The 17,869-nt window shown below is 41.6% G+C and overlaps 2 protein-coding genes across 4 annotated transcripts in view; one reads left to right on the forward strand and one right to left on the reverse strand.

Moving 5' to 3' along the window:
- Positions 1 to 17,869, reverse strand: part of mthfs (5,10-methenyltetrahydrofolate synthetase (5-formyltetrahydrofolate cyclo-ligase)) — an 88,457-nt gene that overhangs the window by 10,850 nt on the left and 59,738 nt on the right. The gene's annotated exons all lie outside the window — the stretch shown is intronic.
- LOC125467104 (complement C1q tumor necrosis factor-related protein 3-like) lies at positions 650 to 14,728 on the forward strand. Of its 2 annotated transcripts, XM_048562523.1 has the most exons (5): positions 650 to 780; positions 864 to 941; positions 9,095 to 9,188; positions 13,368 to 13,470; positions 14,054 to 14,728. In XM_048562523.1, exons 1-5 carry the CDS (start codon positions 763 to 765, stop codon positions 14,058 to 14,060), a joined length of 300 nt encoding a protein of 99 aa, XP_048418480.1. In that variant the 5' UTR covers positions 650 to 762; the 3' UTR covers positions 14,061 to 14,728. The 2 variants fall into 2 exon arrangements, with proteins under 2 accessions (XP_048418480.1, XP_048418479.1); XM_048562522.2 differs by lacking the exon at positions 14,054 to 14,728 and having other exon boundaries at positions 13,368 to 13,777.

The raw sequence follows: 17,869 nt of genomic DNA on the forward strand, positions 1-17,869 counted from the left end.
TATTCTAGGAGGGGCCTAGCTGCTCTGCACAGTTTGAGTAATAGTTCTTTATTTTTTATACTCCATTCCCTTTGAAATAAAACCAACATTCCATTCACCTTCCCTAACACCTACTGAATTTGGGTGCTAGCTTTTGATATCAATAACATTATTTCCTCTCTCCTCTACATCAACTTCCCCACTCTTCCAAATTTCTGATATTTCCTGATTGGGTGCTCCACGCTTTTCTTCATGACCACACTCTGGAAGAATGAGTTAGACTCGGAGATGGAGCAATGAGTCTAAATTTTCAGTTCAGCAGGGATGCAGGGGACATACGGTATATGGGATATGGTATTTGATTGGAGGAACGGGTGGAGAGGATTCATGGCAGCAAAGGTCATGCCAATGCATTGTAAAAATAACAAAGGCGAAAAGTGCTGTTGTGAGAAACCAAATGCTACTGCTGACAGAAGAATCATCTAACTGAATGGCACTTGGTTGCTACGAGAGACAACGCCTTCAGTTACTGGAGTTTGTGAGCCATGCATGTGGGTGATTTGGTTTTAACACCTGCATGTTTACCAAAATCTGAATGACATTAGATGGCGGTTGCGGTTAGGGGCACTTTTTTTTATAAAATCTGAAGGAAGGAACAGGAAATTGCAGAAAAAGCTAAAAAAGAGCTAAGATCTATAAAATGTGGAGATCTAGCACAGGCTGAACAACATTAGGTCGAGGACAAGTTGAAGAGAAGTTATTTTGGCCTCAAAGTCAATAAGAATGGATTCCTTTGGATTGGTAGGTTCAATTAACAATGACTGTTGATGCTTTGCATGCCTGCTTCCTTCTATTTCACATAAAAGAACTTTTCTTTGTTTCAGGGAAACTTGTTGTGGTTAATCCTGTTTCACAGTATCTATCAGACTTATGCCTTGGAAAATACACAGGAAGATTTTCAGGTAAGGATAACATACTAACTGAATTTGTCTGTCATCCGTTTCACCCTTTATCTTGTAAGGCATGTTTATTTCTCTGTTTTTGATCTCCATTTCTGTCTCCTTTGCCTGCTTGTTACATTTCCTTGCTCCTTTTTACATAGTTTCCCTTGATTAACTCGGCAGTACATATGCCTGTCTGCATTTGCCTAACCATTTAATGCCAGGCCTTGTTAGGTCAAGTAAAATGTTATCAGTTGTGTTCATATGTACCAGAATTGAGCATTATTTTAGGAACAGACTGGCATTCAAAAGTAACATCCAGCTCCTTCTCTATACTGCAACGCTTCTTAAATCCCTTCCTAAATCTATACGACTCATATCCAACATGCTCAAGGAATTCATGGTCTTTGAGTCATTCAGACATAGATTGTCCAGTTAGCTGTCTCTGTTACTTTATTCCCTTCCCTTATTTTTCTAAGGTTCCATCCTGCCATAACAATGAACTCACTTCTTTCTCTATTTGCTCCCCTAACTCCCTTTATGCAGACACTGAACAGACATTGTTAATGGGACTTCTCACTCCGTTCAATCCAATTCTCCTCTAACTAGTGTAAAAGTTAAATATAGTGGCTGCTGGAGACCAAAAGATACAGGAGTAGAAATAGGCCATTCAGCCCAATGAGGAGATAATAGCAGATATGATAATCCTCAATTCTACATTTCTGCCTTTTATTCATAACCCTTGATTCGCTTACTGATTAATTTTATTCAAGGCTGACATACATTTTTAATGACCATTCTCAACAGCCCTCTATGGTAAAGGATTCCACAGATCCACGGCCCTCAGAGAAAAATCCTCTTCACTTCTATCTTAAACGTGTGGCCTCTGAGATTATGCCTCTGCTCCTTGACTCTCTCACAAGGGGAAGAAACCTTTCCACATTTACCCTATCAACTCCTCTAAGAATCTTATATGTTTCAATAAGGTCACCTGTCATTCTTCTTCATTCAAAGTACACTCCCAAATCACTCAACCTCTCCTCATAAAGACGGTCTTTCCAGACCTGATATCAGCTGAGTGAATCCTCTTTGCACTGTCTCCAATGCCAGTACATCTTGCCAAGATAAGGGGCTCAAAACTGTTTACAGTATTCCAGCTGTAGTTGAATCGTACCTTGCACAGTTTTAGCAAAATCCCCCTATTTTTGTACACCATTCCCTGAGAAATAAAAGCCAATATTCCATTTGTCTTCTCTATTACTCACAGAACCTGGATGCAAACTTTCTGTGATTCATGTCCCAAATCCCAAACAGTTAGTGCTGGAAAAAAACTTAGCAGGTCTGGCAGCATCCGAGGAGCAAAATAAGAGTGAATATTTTGAGTCCAATATGGCTTTCTTGAACTTCCCAGTCAGTTGACATTGGTAACAGTTCTCTCTCTTCTGGTTCTGTCCATTTCTCTTTCAAGTCTACCATCATCATCCCAACTCAAAGATAATGCCTAATCCCATTGTCTTTGTAAACCTTCACCCCTATCTCCAATCCTTCTTACGTCTGAATATATTTTTCCCAGAAAATTTGGGGCCCATCTTATGCTCAACTCAATATTTGAATCTCTCCAATCAGGTATCTATTCCGATCAGTCATAAATGGGTTCTTAATCAAAAACTCACAAATGGCATTTTTGGTCATGTGACACAGGCAAACCATTTCTCCCTATCCTTGTCAACGTGTCTGTAACCTTCAGTGATGGCTGACTACACCTTCCTGCAATCAGCTGTAACTGCTTCTCTTCTGCTTGTGTACCACTACTTCTAGTATCCCTTGACAATTTTTCCTTGTCCTGCTCCTAAATATCATCTAATAACAGTGTCCACACTAACAGCTGCCAGCTCCAACTCATTATCATCTCTCCTGACACTTTCATCACTTCTATAAACTATCAGACTGTCTGATCGCCAATAGCATACAAGCAGAAATTGCCTCCAATTAAATAACTGGAAATAAAATTTACTGTCTTTCAATCCTTGTGGTAAACTTCAGTGTCTATATACTAGTTCCATTCCTCTGTCTGGTAACTGCTTGAGGCTGAACTACCCTGTTCACAATCTGAACATCAGCTACCCATGTAATTGAATTTATAATCCAGAAGTCCTAGCTAATGTTCTCAGGATCAGGGTTCAAATCCCACCACAGCAGATGGCAGAATTTAGATTCAATTAATATACAGTGTCATAGAGAACAGAAGCAGAACCTTTGGTCCAACCAGTCCACGTCAAACATAATCCCAAACTCGACCCACCTCCCTGCTGGCTCCTGGCCCATATCCCTCCAAACCTTTCCTATTCATGTACTTATCCAAATATCTTTTAACAACTGCCATTATACCCACATCCACCACTTCCTCAGTAAGTTCAATCCACACGTGAGCCACACTCTGCGTAAAAAAACTGCCCGCCATGTCTTTTTTAAATCTTTCTCCTCTCAACTTAGACATATACCCCCTAGTCATGAAACCCCCATCCCAAGGAAAGACGACAACCATTAACTCTGTCTAGACCCACCTCTTAGTTATGGAAAAACATGGTGATTATCATGAAAAAAACATATTTGTTTCACTAATGTCTTTTAGAAAGGAACATGTGACTCTACACCCACATCAACGCTGACTCTTAATTGCCTTGAAATAGGGAAGCAAGCCTCTTACTTCAAGACTAGTTATGGGTGGACAACTAATGTTGGCCTTGCAAGTGTGTGTATATCCCATGAAAATATTTTTTTAGACAATATGATTTTTGAGATGAGAATCTGATCAGAGATCCATGCCATCATCAAGATTATTTATTTCTACCTCCAATCACATCACCATTACCATTCTCTGTTCATTTGTTGCTGAAACTTTCAGTCAGACCTTTGCTCCCTTTAGAATTGACTATTTCCATGCAGTCCTCATTGTCCACCCTCATAATCTTCATAAATTTTACAATTATCCAAAATTCTGCTGTCAACACCCAAACTGTCATGCCCTGGATCTCACAAAGTCCCATCCACCTGTGAGCTTGCTAACCTACTCTGGTTCCAAGTCAAGGAAGCCATTGACCTAAAAAACTCTCAACCTTGTTTTCAAATCCCTCCATGACATTGTGCCTTTCTACTTCTATAATATTCTCCAGCCCACAATGTTCTGAGATATCTGTGCTCATTTAATTCTGGCCTCTTTACTGAATTCTAACCTTGATTTTAATTGATTCACCATTAGCGGTCAAGTCTGGCGTCTCTTGTACCTCCAACTCTCTCAACTTCTTTCACCCTCTGTACCTTTTCCTCTGCATATGTTTGTGCCCTCTCACCATGTTGCTTGCTCCTTTTGTTCGTCTGTATTTTCCTATCCCCTTGCAACTGCCTCCTCTCTGTCTCTCGTGTTCTTCTATAACACTTCCCTAAGGGGTCCCCATGTAATTTGCTATCTTTCAAAATTAATTAAATTATCTTCACTGGATTTTCCCAATATGTACACATGATGTGTGCAAAAAACATGTCCAATAAAATGTAAAGTTATGGGTGAAGGTAGAAAAATGGCACCAGGCAAGACATTCATTCAGTGAGCTGACACAAACATGAATGGACCAAATAGTCTCCTTTTGCACTGTATGAATGCTATAATTCTATGAACATTTGAAATTACTTGCAATTTGTCCGAAAGGAGCTGAAGGCAGAGCTCGGGAAACCAGTGTTAGGCCATTGTCGGTCTGCCAAACGTCCATACACCTACATTTCTGCAATATCAGAAATTTGGCTAATCTTTTGTCTCTCCTGCCCCTGCCCAGTTCAGCTCAGCTCAGCCTAAAATCGACAAAAAAAACTGAAGGAAAAATCAGAGGGAGGAGATAAATGGTGTGTAAACTTGCTGTGTAACAGCAACACAGGCAGCTGAAGCTTCTTTACAAACCAAACGGAAATGAGCCCCTTAGAAATGAGGTTGGGAAAATAATAATTGGAAACCAGAAAATAGTAAAGGAGTTGAATATATGCTTTGCATCAGTCTTCATGGTGGAAGACATTAATGGCATCCCAAGATTAGTAAATGTTCGCAGGACAAATGCACAAGAGGAAATAGGGCTAGTTCAGTTTGTCAAACTTAGTTGGCATCGAAGAGTTAATCAAAGGGTCTGTTTTTATGCAGTTTGACGCTGAAATATTATAATTATCACTGCAGAAAAAGGTGCTAGAGAAACTAATCAGGGACAAAGACCCGTAAGTACATGGGCCTGAGGAAACTCTAAGGATAGTAAAGAGAGTAGCTACAGAGGAAGTGGATACACTGATAGGATTCCTGGAAGATTACTTCAATTACAGAAAATTCCCAGCGAATTGGAAACTGTCAATGTAACACCTTTGTTTAAAAAAAGGGAAGAGGGCAAACAAAAACAGGTAACTACAGGCCAATTAGCTCAACTGATATTGATATTGGAAATGTGATACTCCAATATAAAGGATGTAACAGCACAGCGTTTAGAAATGCATAACAGTTCAAGCAGAGTCAGCACAGCCACACAAAGGGGAAATCATGATTCACAAATTTACTAGAATTCTTTGAGGAGTCAACAAGCAGGACAGATAAATGAGAAGCAGTGGATATTATATAAGTGATAATGGGAACTGCAGATGCTGGAGAATCCAAGATAACAAAGTGTGGAGCTGGATGAACACAGCAGGCCAAGCATCATCATCTGAAGAAGGGTCTAGGCCCGAAACGTCAGCTTTTGTGCTCCCGAGATGCTGTTTGGCCTACTGTGTTCATCCAGCTCCACACTTTGTTATAGTGGATATTACATATTTGGATTTGCAGAAGGCATTTGATAAGGTACCACACATTAAGCTACTTAACAATACAAGAGCACATAGTGTTAGAGGTAGTGAATTAGCATAAATACAGGACTGGCCAGCTAATAGACAAAGTTGGCATGAAGAGGCATTGTTTCAGAGACAGTAGGAACTGCAGATGCAGGAGAATCTGAGATGACACGGTGTAGAGCCAGATGAACACAACAGGCCTTGCGGCATCAGAGGAATATGTAGGCTGACATTTCGGGCCTAGGCCCTTCTTGAAAGGCCCGAAATATCAGCCTTCCTGCTCCTCTGATGCTGCTTGGCCTGCTGTATTCTCCAGCTCTACACCTTGATATTTAGGAAGAGGCATTTGCTAGATGGCAACCTGTAACTAGTGGTCTGCCACAGCGATCAGTCCTCAGTCCTGGGGTCACAATTAATTATCATGTATCTTAATGACTTGGATGAAGAAACTGAACATACCATCACCAAATTTCTGGATGATACAAAAATAAGTTAGAAGGCCATTGGTGAGGATGACACACAGAATCTGCAGAGGGACACAGACAGGTTAAGTGAGTGGGCTAAAACCTGGCAGGTGGAATATTAGGGAAAATGCGAAGTTATGCACTTTAGCAGCAAGTTTAAAGGAATTCAATACTTACTTAGATGAGGAAAGACTACAGAAAGCTACAGAACAGAGGGATTTAGGAATCCTCGTCCATGAACACAAATGCATCCAAGTTCAATGGTTCATAGGGAAAGCAAATGGAACACTGGCCTTTATTTCAAAGAGAGTGATGTATAAATGTAAGGTGCTAATGCTCCAAATTGGCCTCCTCTCACCTCTGTGAGCACGGGGAATCACCCAATCTTGTCCTAATTTACCAATCCAGCTCAAAGTAGCCCAACACCATCAATTTAAAACACTCATCGCTGAAGTGAAAACCCTGCATGACCATATTCCTTCCTAATCCAGTTACCTTTCCCACAGATAATATACAATTTATCACAGAAGCAGGGCATAACTATCTGGCTGACTATTTGAAGATTTGTGGGAGTAACAGCAAAATGTGATCATAAAGAAGACGTATATCTTCCTCCATCCAATACAGCATAGGTACAGTGGTCCGAGGGGAATTTTGATTCATGAATATCTGAAAGGTCACTGGATTAGAAAAATGAACTCTTTTTCTCTTTCCACACGTGCTGTCAGACCTGCCGAGTTTGTCCAGCAATTTCTGTCATTGTCAGCTCAGCCCAGGATATATTTGATAAACTTGCCTCCGTTGCTCACTGAGGAGATACTGCAACAATTACGAAAAACACAGAATCCTCACCATGATCTATCTTAAATGGGAAAACTTTAGTTTCAAACAAAGCCCCTAACTTCTAGATTCCCTCAGATGAAGAAAAATCTTCCAGGGTCTCACAACCCACATCTACCTACTTTCAAAAATTTACAAACAAGACTGACCCATCGCTTCAGCCTGCTCCTGCAGTTCTTCATATTTTGATTCTACTTTTTCTCCCTTGGTTCAGTCTCTTCCCGCTTACGTTTGGGATTCTTCTGACATGTTACATCAGTTCCACAATTCCCAGTCGTCTGGCCTGAACTGCTTCCTCTTCACCATAGATGTGCAATCCTTCTGCACATCCATCCTCCATCAGGACGGTCTGAAGGTACTCCTCTTCTTTCTTGAAAGGATGCCTGAACAGTCCCCGTCACGCACCATACTCCACAACTTGGCTGAGCCAGTTCTCACTTTGAAAAAGTTTTTTTTACCCCATCTCACCCTTCAGGTCAAGGGAGTGGATATGGACACTTGCATGGGTCCTAGTTACACCTTTCCCTTTATCAGGTATGTAAAATATTTCTTGATACAGTCCTCCTCAGGAACTGCTCTCACAACTCTTTCTCCAATATGTGGATGATCACTGATGCTCTCAACTGGAATTGGAAAAAATATCAGTTTTGATTTCAACTTCTATGCTTCTTTCACCTTAACCAGGTCTGTTTTCGATGCTTCCTTTCCCTTCCTCAAGTTTGCTGTTTCCATTTCTGAGGACAGGCTGTCCACCATGATCATCAACAACCTCACCAAGGCCCAACAGTTAACACCTCATACCCTGCTACTAGAAGGACTCTATAGCATTTATCCTGTTTCTCTGCAGCACCTGTTTTCATAGCGTAACCTTCCACGGGTGTGTCTCCAGTGGGCACTCCTTTTTCCTCAATTAAGGATTCCCAGCCACTGTGGTTGACTCAGTTCTCAGCCAGATCCAATCCATTTCCTACAATTCCACCTCTACCTCTTCTCCTTCCCAGAACAATGATAGTACTTCCTTTGTTCTCACTTTTCACTCCTTCAGTCTCCTGCATTCAAGAGATCATCCTTCGCCAATTCCTCTGTGTGTCTCTTTCCACTAGCAAGAACATCGTTCCCTCCCCTCCATTACGAGCACTCCCACAGACCACACCCTAGCTTGTTTACACTTCCATCACTCCTAACACCTCTTCATCCCCACCCTCCCCGTGGTACATCCCACGTCACAGCAGAAGATGTCACACTTGCCCTCCTCCTCGCTCATTGAGCTACGTCTTATTCTAGATGAAGCAGAAATTTACTTCTACCTTTCTCAATCCAATCTACTGTATTCATTACTAACAATGCAGTCTCTTTGACATTGGCAAGATCAGACTGGGTGGCTTACTTTGCTGAACACCTTTGCTTTGCCTGTCATAACAATATTGACCTTCCAGTTTCCTGCCATTTCAATAAATGATCTTACTCCCATGCTAACGTTCCTGTCCTGAGCCTGCTATATTGTTTCAACAAAGCTCAACACAAGCTTGAGAAATTGTCTCTCATTTTCTATTCAGAATCTTTACAGGCTTCAGGACTCAACATGGAATTCAACAACTTCAAACTATGACCTCATGTTACTCACCTCCCTATCTTGTTAACTTTACACCCAGCAAATCTGACCTATTTTCTCCAAGTCATACCGATCATTAACACTTACTTGATATCTCAATCTCTCCTTTATGAATACTAAAACCCCTTTTTGTCTGCTCTGGACACCCTCACAGTATGTTCCTCTTGCTCCGTCTCTCCCTCTATCAACAGCATAAAAAGTACCATTTTCTCGCCCCTTTCAATTCTGAAGATGGGTCATATCAGACTTGAAACACTAACTCTGTGTCTGTCTCTGATAAATCCTGTCTGACCTGCAAGGTTTCTCAAGCATTTTCTGTTTTTATCATCCTGCAAATGCTGACCTTCAGCTGTGCATATCAGAAAATGAACAATCATTTCCTCCAATTTTCCAATTTGTTCCAGGGAGCTGTAAATGAAAAGATGAAACCAATTAATCTGCTGAAACAGATCACAGAAGCAAAAGCCAGGCTCGGACCTACTTTCACTTGGAATAAAGGTGAGTTCAGGCAACATTCCCAACAAGCTTCGGGAACAAGTCATCAGACAGAGTGTGGAAAGGGCAGGAATCTGACTTCAGGCACATCAGATGAGGGGACAACTACGAGGATTGGGGCAGTCAATGCAGGACCGAGGGTGCCGTCCTTAAATGCAAGCAGTATACAAAACTAGATAAATGAGCTTGTTGCACAGAATGAAATCAGTGGGCACTATGTTGTGAGAATCACAAAGACTGGGCTACAAGGGAATCAGGGCTGGGAACTAAATATTGAAGGATAGGCATTTGATTGAAAGGACGGGCAAGTGTGTAAAGGGAGCAGGATTTCCTTGTTACTAAAAATTAAAACTAAATTGGCAGTAATAAGTGAAATGGAGGGGGGTGGTGGAATAGGCTGTATTTGTATTGAATTGAGGAACCACAAAAGGAAGAAAAACCCCCGATGGCAGTTATGTACAAGCTTCCTAGCACGACTCAGGACGTCGGTTAGAAAATAAATGAGGAGATAGTTTGACAGCAAAAAGACTGAATCAGATCTCATGGTATTATAATTGAATGAAGGTAAAACATGATGGAGAATCTGGCCCAAGCTGACTGAAAAGGAATCTCGCAGGAAAGACGGAAAAGCAGCAATGGCAGGGGTTTATGCGAGTAATTTGGGAGGGACAGATATTCATCCCAAGGAAGAAGAATCATACTAAAGGGAGGACAAGGCAACCATGGCTGACAAGGGCAGTCAGGAACAGCATAAAACAAAAGAAAAAGTACACTATGTGGTGAAAATTAGTGGGAAGCCAGAAGACTGGGAAGACTTTAAAACCAGCAGAGACTAACTAAAAAAAACAGTAACGGAAGCAAAGATGAAATATGAAAGTAAGCTAGTAATATAAAAGATGATTGCAAGAGTTTTTTTTAACAAATATGAAAGGTAAGAGAGAGGCAAGAGTGGACACTGGAGAAGTAATAATTGCAAAAAAGAAATTACAAAGGAATTGAATTGATATCCTGCACTTGTCTTCACAGTGGAAGACACCAGTAGCATAGCAGAACTTTGAGAGAGTCAGGGAGCAGAGATGAGTGTTGAGACCATCTATAGGGAGGTGGTGTTAGGAAAGTTGAAATGTTTGAAGTGGATAGATCTAGACTGAACAGACTACACCTCAGAGTTCTGAAGGAGACAGCTGGGGAGATTGTGGCAGAAGTGATGGTGATGACTTAGAAAAATATACTGGAGGGATTGAAGGTCCCAGAGGACCAAAACAGAAATGGCTAATGTAATATTTCTCTTTACAAACACAGGGAAACAGAAGACAGAAAATTATAGGCCAGTTAGCCTGACCTCTGGCATTGGGAAGATTTCAGAGTCCATTATTAAGAATGACACTACCGAGTCCTGGTATTGTGAGAATTTACCATAGTATAATTGAGTGAAGGCAACTACAAAGACATACAGGAGAATCTGGCCAGAACTGACTGGAAGGGAGTCTCGCAGAGAAAACTGTAGAGCAGCAGTGAATACATGGTGAAATCAGACTGAGTCAGCATGGCTTTGTCGACTCATGCCTGACAAATCTGTTAGAATTCTTTGAGGAGGTAATGAGCAAGTTAAACAAAGGGTAGCCAGCAGATGTGATCTACGTGCATTCCCAGAATGCCTTTGACAAGGTGTCACACAGGAAGCTATTAGATAAGACAAGAGCCCATGGGTGTTAAAGAGCCAAGGTACTGGCCTGAATAGAGGATTGGCTAACTGGCAGAAGACAGTGAGGGGAGTTAAAAGGATCTTTTTCAGGATGATAGCTGGGAAATAGTGGAGTTCTGCATGGCTAACTATTGATGTTAATATATTAAAGAACTGGACGAAGAAATTGAGGGCATTGTTGCTAATGTTGCGAAGCTTGCAGATGACAGAAAGGCAGGTGGAAGGAGAGATCATTTTGAAGAGGCAAGAAGGCTGCAGAAGGACTTGGACAGGCAAGGAGAGAGGGAAAAAATGTGCAAATAGAATATAATGTAGAAAAGTGTGAGGTTATGTACTTTGGTAGGAAGAATGCAAGCATGGGCTATCTTCTAAATGGGGAAAGGCTTCAGGAATCTGAAGCACAAAAGGGACTTAGTAGTCCAAGTTTAGGATTCTCAGGCTTAACATGCAGGTTCAGTTGGCAGTTAGGAAGGCAACGCAATGTTAACATTTATTTTGACAGGGCTAGAATATAAGAGCAGGGATGTATTACCGAGGCTGCATCAGGCTCTGATCAGAACTCATTTGAAACACTGAGCTGTTTTGGGCCCTATATCCAAGGAAGGATATGCTGGCCAAGAGGATTTCCAAACAAAGCGCCAAAAACGATCCCAGGAATGAAGGGTCTGTTAAATGAGGAGCAGTTGAGGACTCTGGGTCTGCACTTAAACAAATTTGGGATAAGTGGGGATCAGATTGAAATTTTAAAAATACTAAAGGCCTGAATAGAGTGGAGAAGATGTTTGCACTTGTCAGAGAGACTAGGACCCAAGGGTACAGGCTTATGAAGGCATGGCCCTTTAGATCTGAGGTGAGGAGGAATTTTTTTTCAGCCACAGGGTGGTTCCTCTGTGGAACCTAATGCTGCGGAAGGCAGTGGAGGTCAGGTCATTGACTGTATTTAAAACAGAGATAGGTAGATTCTTGATCAGTAAGGGAATCAGAGGGTAGGGCGAATAGATAGGAGAATGGGACTGGAAAGCATATCAGACATGATCCAATGGTAGAATAGACTCCATGGGCCAAATAGCCTAATGGCCTAATTCTGCTCCTAAATCTTAGGGTTTTAAGGTCTTATACAACAAGGTCTTTTACCAGGTCGATGAGACGTCCATTAATAACTAAAAACATGAGAAAGAAAAAGAAAATCATGGAGTGTAGATGTGCTGGATGGTGTATTGTGAAGGCTCAGTGTGGCTCAGGTGGATAGATGCACAACACATGGAGGTACTAAAAGATACAAACTTGGTGGTAAAGCCAACCAGGATCCTCAAACCGGGTTCACAACCTTTGGATTGGCATACAAGAAAAGAAAATTAGCCAGGGTTTTCATCTTTGATCATCATCCATTGATGCCGGCTGAAGGTGCAGATGCTCAGCACAGACATATTCAGGGTTTAGTGTCTTTCCAACTATAACTGAGTACGTAAACCCATGTGAATAGGCAACGACAAGGTGAAGTGGGAAAAGACATTGCTCTTCACCATCTGGGTTCAAATCTAATCCAGACAAGACAGGATGAACTTTGCTGAGCTGTGAAATAAGTTTGAACAGCCTCAGTCAGTCCCCAAATGGTATGAGGGTACAGCACAGAAGTAGCACTGCCCAACAGAGTGTGGCTGGTGGCAGCAGAAATTTTACACTGAGGAGGTACAGGTGATGGCTCTGTGAGATGGGAGCAGAGGGTTTTTCTTAGATCAGAGAGAGAGTGGGGCAGTGGTGGTGGAAGATTAATTTAGTATCTCTCCTTGGATGATTTTTTTTTATTCATACTGATCATCTGAAAGAGGTGCTGTTTGATCACCCAACACAAGTTCCCCTCAATAAAGTGCATCAACTGGGCAGAGGTAAGGTATACCGCTCATACATCTGTCCACGATTAAGGCACACACCGTCAAGTATGGGAAGGGAAAATGAGAGGAAAAATACTGACATTATCCATAACCCAGGGCATCAGAAAGTTTGAGGGAAGACCCAAGGTCATCTTAACCTGCCAAGTGAAGAAAAATAGTTGCAGAATGATTCATTTGAAAAGCCACAACAATGCTAAAGTACAGGTGGGTCCTAAATAAAACCAGAAGAACTTCAGATGCTGTAAATCAATCAGAAACAAAAACAGAAATTGCGAGAAAAGCTCAGCAGGTCTGGCAGCCTCTGTGAAGAGAAATGATTTAACGTTTCTAAGGGTTACCAGACTTGAGAAATCAACTCTGATATCTCTTCATGGATGCTGCCAAACTTCCTGAGCTTTTCCAGCAATCTCTACTTTTGTTTCTGAAGTACAGGTGACTGTCCTTCACTTCCACGTTCTTATTGCGCATTCTGCTGTTGCTTAACTAGATTGCATCCCTACATTTTATTAAAAAGATCTCTCAATTGAGAGATTAAAAATGCTTTTAATACTCATCATATTCAATGATCGTTTTCTACTTTGTCAGAATTGGATGTGGTTTACGATGTACAGCGCTCCACAATGAACCATGTGCAGACTCCTGTGGATCCAATCGTGTACGATGAGGTCAATGTGAATCTTGGACACGGGTACAGTAACAAGACTGGAAAGTTCACATGTCCCAAGTGTGGGCTGTATTTTTTCTCTTACTCTTCATTGCCAGGGAGGGGAGTGATGACAGATGTGGCCCTGATCAAGAACAACAAGACTGTCAGTGTGATCCATAGCGTGCTTCCAAAAAACAGCTCCCAGATGTCACTCAAAACTGTGATCCTTGATCTCCATAAAGGAGACCAGGTATGGGTCAAGCTGATTTCTGGGAATCTCTGGAGTCGGAATGGATCACTCAGCTTCCAGGGATTTCTACTGACTCATTCTGCTCAATAATGATTGAGATAAATTTTTCTCTTCTGTGTTGGTGGGCCAGAAGCCTTTGCCACAAATTGGTCAATATTTTCTGGCTACCCAATGAATTATCGTACCTAAGTGTATGATAACAGCACACATAGTTAAGCTCACCTTCACCAAAGAGGAAAATCTAATACGTTTATCTCTGGGATACAAATGTTGATTTCAAGATAGTTATGAATTAACTAATGCTTAATATCTGCTGTACAGTCTGCTCCAGGAAGCTATCCTGTTAACAAATATCTCTTTAAATAATTGGCACAGACAGTAAAGGAGACACCAAGACACCGGGATAGAGAAAAAAAGGTCAGACAGAATGAAGGATGTAAGAATAACAGATCGAGAAGCAGAAGTAGCCAATTCAGCCCTCAAGCCTGTTCTACCATTTGACACAATCAGGACTGATCTAATCATGGCCTCAACTTTCCTGCCAACTCTCCATAACCCTCCAACCCATCACTAATTAGCTATCGCTCTATCTTCTCCTTAAATTTACTTAATGTGCCAGCATTCACCACAATCTAGGGTAGTCAATTCCACAGATTCGTGACTGTTTCAGAGAAATAATTTCTTCTCTGTTTTAAATCTGTTAAACTACTGAAGCAAACTCAGTTTTGAGATGCAGTTTCCACTGCAAAAAGTACATCACAGTGCAAGGCTTTGAGAGTAAGCTCAGATTTCCAGTTAGGAACTATACCAGTAGGGAAGGTTGTAGAATTGACACCGTGGTGGTAAAACCTATGATTAACCCACATTAGCACCTGGTATCAAAATCTCTTATTGAGAAGGACACATTGAAATGTAAACAGTGGCTTTCATGTACGAATTCTCACATTTAAAGGGTGTTTGCCAAATGATTTTCATGCCTGTCTACATGGATGTGACTATCTAGAATCAATGCAAATAGCTCTGTGCATCAGATTTTGAAATAAAGCTTCTTTCAGCATTGAAGTTCAAGCTGTAATTGATTGAAATGACAGCATTCCGAATCAGACTAAAGTTGGGATAAGAACAAAGTGCTGGAAAAATCCAGCAGGTCTGGCAGCATTTCTAGAGAGTGAAACAGTGTTAATGTTCCAAGCCCAGTATGACTTCTTCAGAACAGAGTACGACTAAACTCAGCAAATAAAACAAAACAAAAGTTGCCTCAAAGAAGTCAGTGGGTAAAAGATTTGTGCAGGCTAACAACAAGCAGCCATGGACTAGGTTTTATACTGAGCTTATCATGATTTAACCTTTTTCTTGGGCAGTCCCTCATGCTGGAGGATGAATTAACTTAAAATTAGTCTCAGGTGAATGATGACTCCAGTGAAAGACCTACAGTATCAGTCACAGGTGGGACGAACTATGGTTGGGGAGATAGAAAAGTGGGATGGCGAGGTTGCCAAGCACTCCCTTCTCTGTCTAGTCAGGACTTCCTCAGGGAACTGCTGTGTTGAAGCTCTGAGTGGAGTACTTGATTTGGGAGTTTCATCTCTGGCAATGCGATGTGGCCTGCCCAGCAGAGCTGATCATGCATGTTGATGTGGTGATACTAGGCTGAGCAGGAACACTGATACTGATGCACTTCTCCTGAAAGTGGATTTCCTGGATCTTGCACAGGCTGGTGGTACTTCCCCTGGGATTTGAACTGCTTTGTGTAGTTTGTCAATGTCTCTGACCCCTACAGGAGGGTGGGTGTCATGACTGCACTATCGAACATGAACTTGTTATTTCCTCTGTTTGAGATATACATTCTCTTCTTCAGGATGCCAAAGGTTAGACTGGCACAATGAAGGTCGTTATTCCCCTCTTCATCAATGCCTGCCCTTGGTGACATTAGGTTCCCGAGGTATGCACATGACCTACACTGTCTAAGGCGTCTTCAGGAATTTTGATAACGGAGGCAGGGTACAGTGTGAGGTGGGGGTTTCCTGCTCGGCCTGCTGTGTTCCTCCAGCTCTACACCTCGTTAGCTCAGCATTTGTGCTGGGTATAGGGGCTACACATGGATTCAGCATCACTGGATCCAATGAGACAGTAAAAAAAAATCGCATGGTTTACAGCTATTGCTTCCTATCGACTGACTGTCTACTGGACCACACACCTGGAAACTCAGTTCAATTTTCATTTCAGAATGTTATATTAGAGCAAATAGTCTTCCATGCCGTGGTATACAGGGACTTGAAAACAATTGCAAACTTCATGACAAGGGCAGCAAAGAACAGCAAAAAACTAAACCAGGAAAGGGAAAATGAGAAACAGGAGAGAGAGGGAAGGTTCATGATAATGTAGAAACAGATGGTTAATGATGCTCTTATAAGTTTACAAATAGTTGCAATATGGAGATAAGGAAGTAATGGTTTAGAGAAGGGGTAGCACGAGCTGAAAATCACACGGATTACAATTCCAGCAGTACATCAGGGACAAATCAGGACTGAAGCTGATAGAGAGAAATCAGTTGATGAAATGTCAGTAGTGGGGGGTCATGGGGGCCCAAGATGAATTAGGCTCTACAATGACATTTACTTTCTTTCTTTCCTCTACATTACTGTGTAACTCTTCACATGCGTCTCTCTTATTTTCATTCAATAATCACTAGTTTTCAAAACTAAACTTAGAATCAGAAGATCCCCATAAATAGAAAAGGGCCTTCCTCCAAATACAGAGCCCAAATATCTCAAGTAAATGACTGGTCTCCAAAACTGCGAAACCATGGAATCATTGCGAAGACACAAGAATTAAAATCTGCTGTCATTAAGCAGTCTCGCCCACACCAATTTGGTCAACTCTACCGCAGTCTGCAAAGGCCTAGAAAGCCACTCAATTGTACCAAAGCACAACAAAAGAAATCTGAAAAGAACTCTGCACCTACTCCACACAGACTGAAACAGATCAAAAACAGTGACAATGATATTTGCATTGTGTAGCCTGAGTACAATGAAACAAGTGAGAGAGGATACTGATCAAATATTTCAAAGCATCATAGATTCCAAAATGCTCCTACCCACCTGCATCATACACACATGTGCGCGCGCCCACTCACCCACGCAATAAAACAGGCAGACACACCTACACATCCTACTCACTATCTGCCCTAGCTTTGAGAAGTACCTGGGAGCACTACTGTGAACAAAAGCAAAATGTAAGGCTAACCAAGATTTTCTTCAGAGTGCTTCTTGCACCAACACTAAATCTTCCCTCGAAAAGGGACTGAAGCCCTATCACAGTTAGGGACGCAGGGTGGCAGTGGCTCTGAGACAAGTCCAGCCACCAAGTAGAATTTTAGTTCGTGAATGTGAAAATAGAGAATGAATTCATGTCTGAACTTCATTGTGGCAGATTTCACGGCAATAAAATTAATTATTCCAATTTGTTCCAGGTTGCTGACTTTACATTGCATCTTTGATTGCTGCAGGATGTCCTCTGAGGAACTGACTGATGCAAGTGTAGTGCCTCACTATGCATTACTGTCCCCTCATTACCAATTGTTTCAGCTTTAATTTTTTTTGGTGTGGAAGAATGCTGCTTAACCCACAATTTGCTAAATTTTGTCATAGTCTGCCACCTGGTGGGGAAATTATTTACAATGATGGTGACACCGAAAGAATTGCAATTATAAGCAAAATAAATCTGAAGAAATATCTCTTCAAATACAAACTTATAATATCAGTAATGGACAATGCACTGAGAGGGGTTTTTAGGCTGCAGACCTCTTGTGTAGGCTGCGTACCAGGGGAGGAAATACATCTTGGGATCTTTCCTTTGGTCATGAGAATGTAAGCACCACAGGCAAAACCAGCAATTATTGTCCATCCGTAACTATCCTGAAAAAGGTGCTGGTGAGCTGCTTCATGAACAATCGCAGACCATGTGGTGTAGGTACCCCCACAGTGCTGTCAGAGTGTGTGTTCAGGGACTTTGACCCAGTGACAGTAAAGGAGAAGTGATACTAGTTCCAATTTAGAATGGTCTGTAACACAGGTGGTGGTGTTCTAATCGGTCTACTATCACTGCACTTCTAAGTGGTAGTCATCGTCAGCTGGAAGCTGTACTCATCAATGCAAGTGGAGGATATTCCACTGCACTTCTGACTTTTGG

The sequence above is a fragment of the Stegostoma tigrinum genome, chromosome 33 (genome assembly GCF_030684315.1).
Source record: "Stegostoma tigrinum isolate sSteTig4 chromosome 33, sSteTig4.hap1, whole genome shotgun sequence".
NCBI classification, from domain to species: domain Eukaryota; kingdom Metazoa; phylum Chordata; class Chondrichthyes; order Orectolobiformes; family Stegostomatidae; genus Stegostoma; species Stegostoma tigrinum.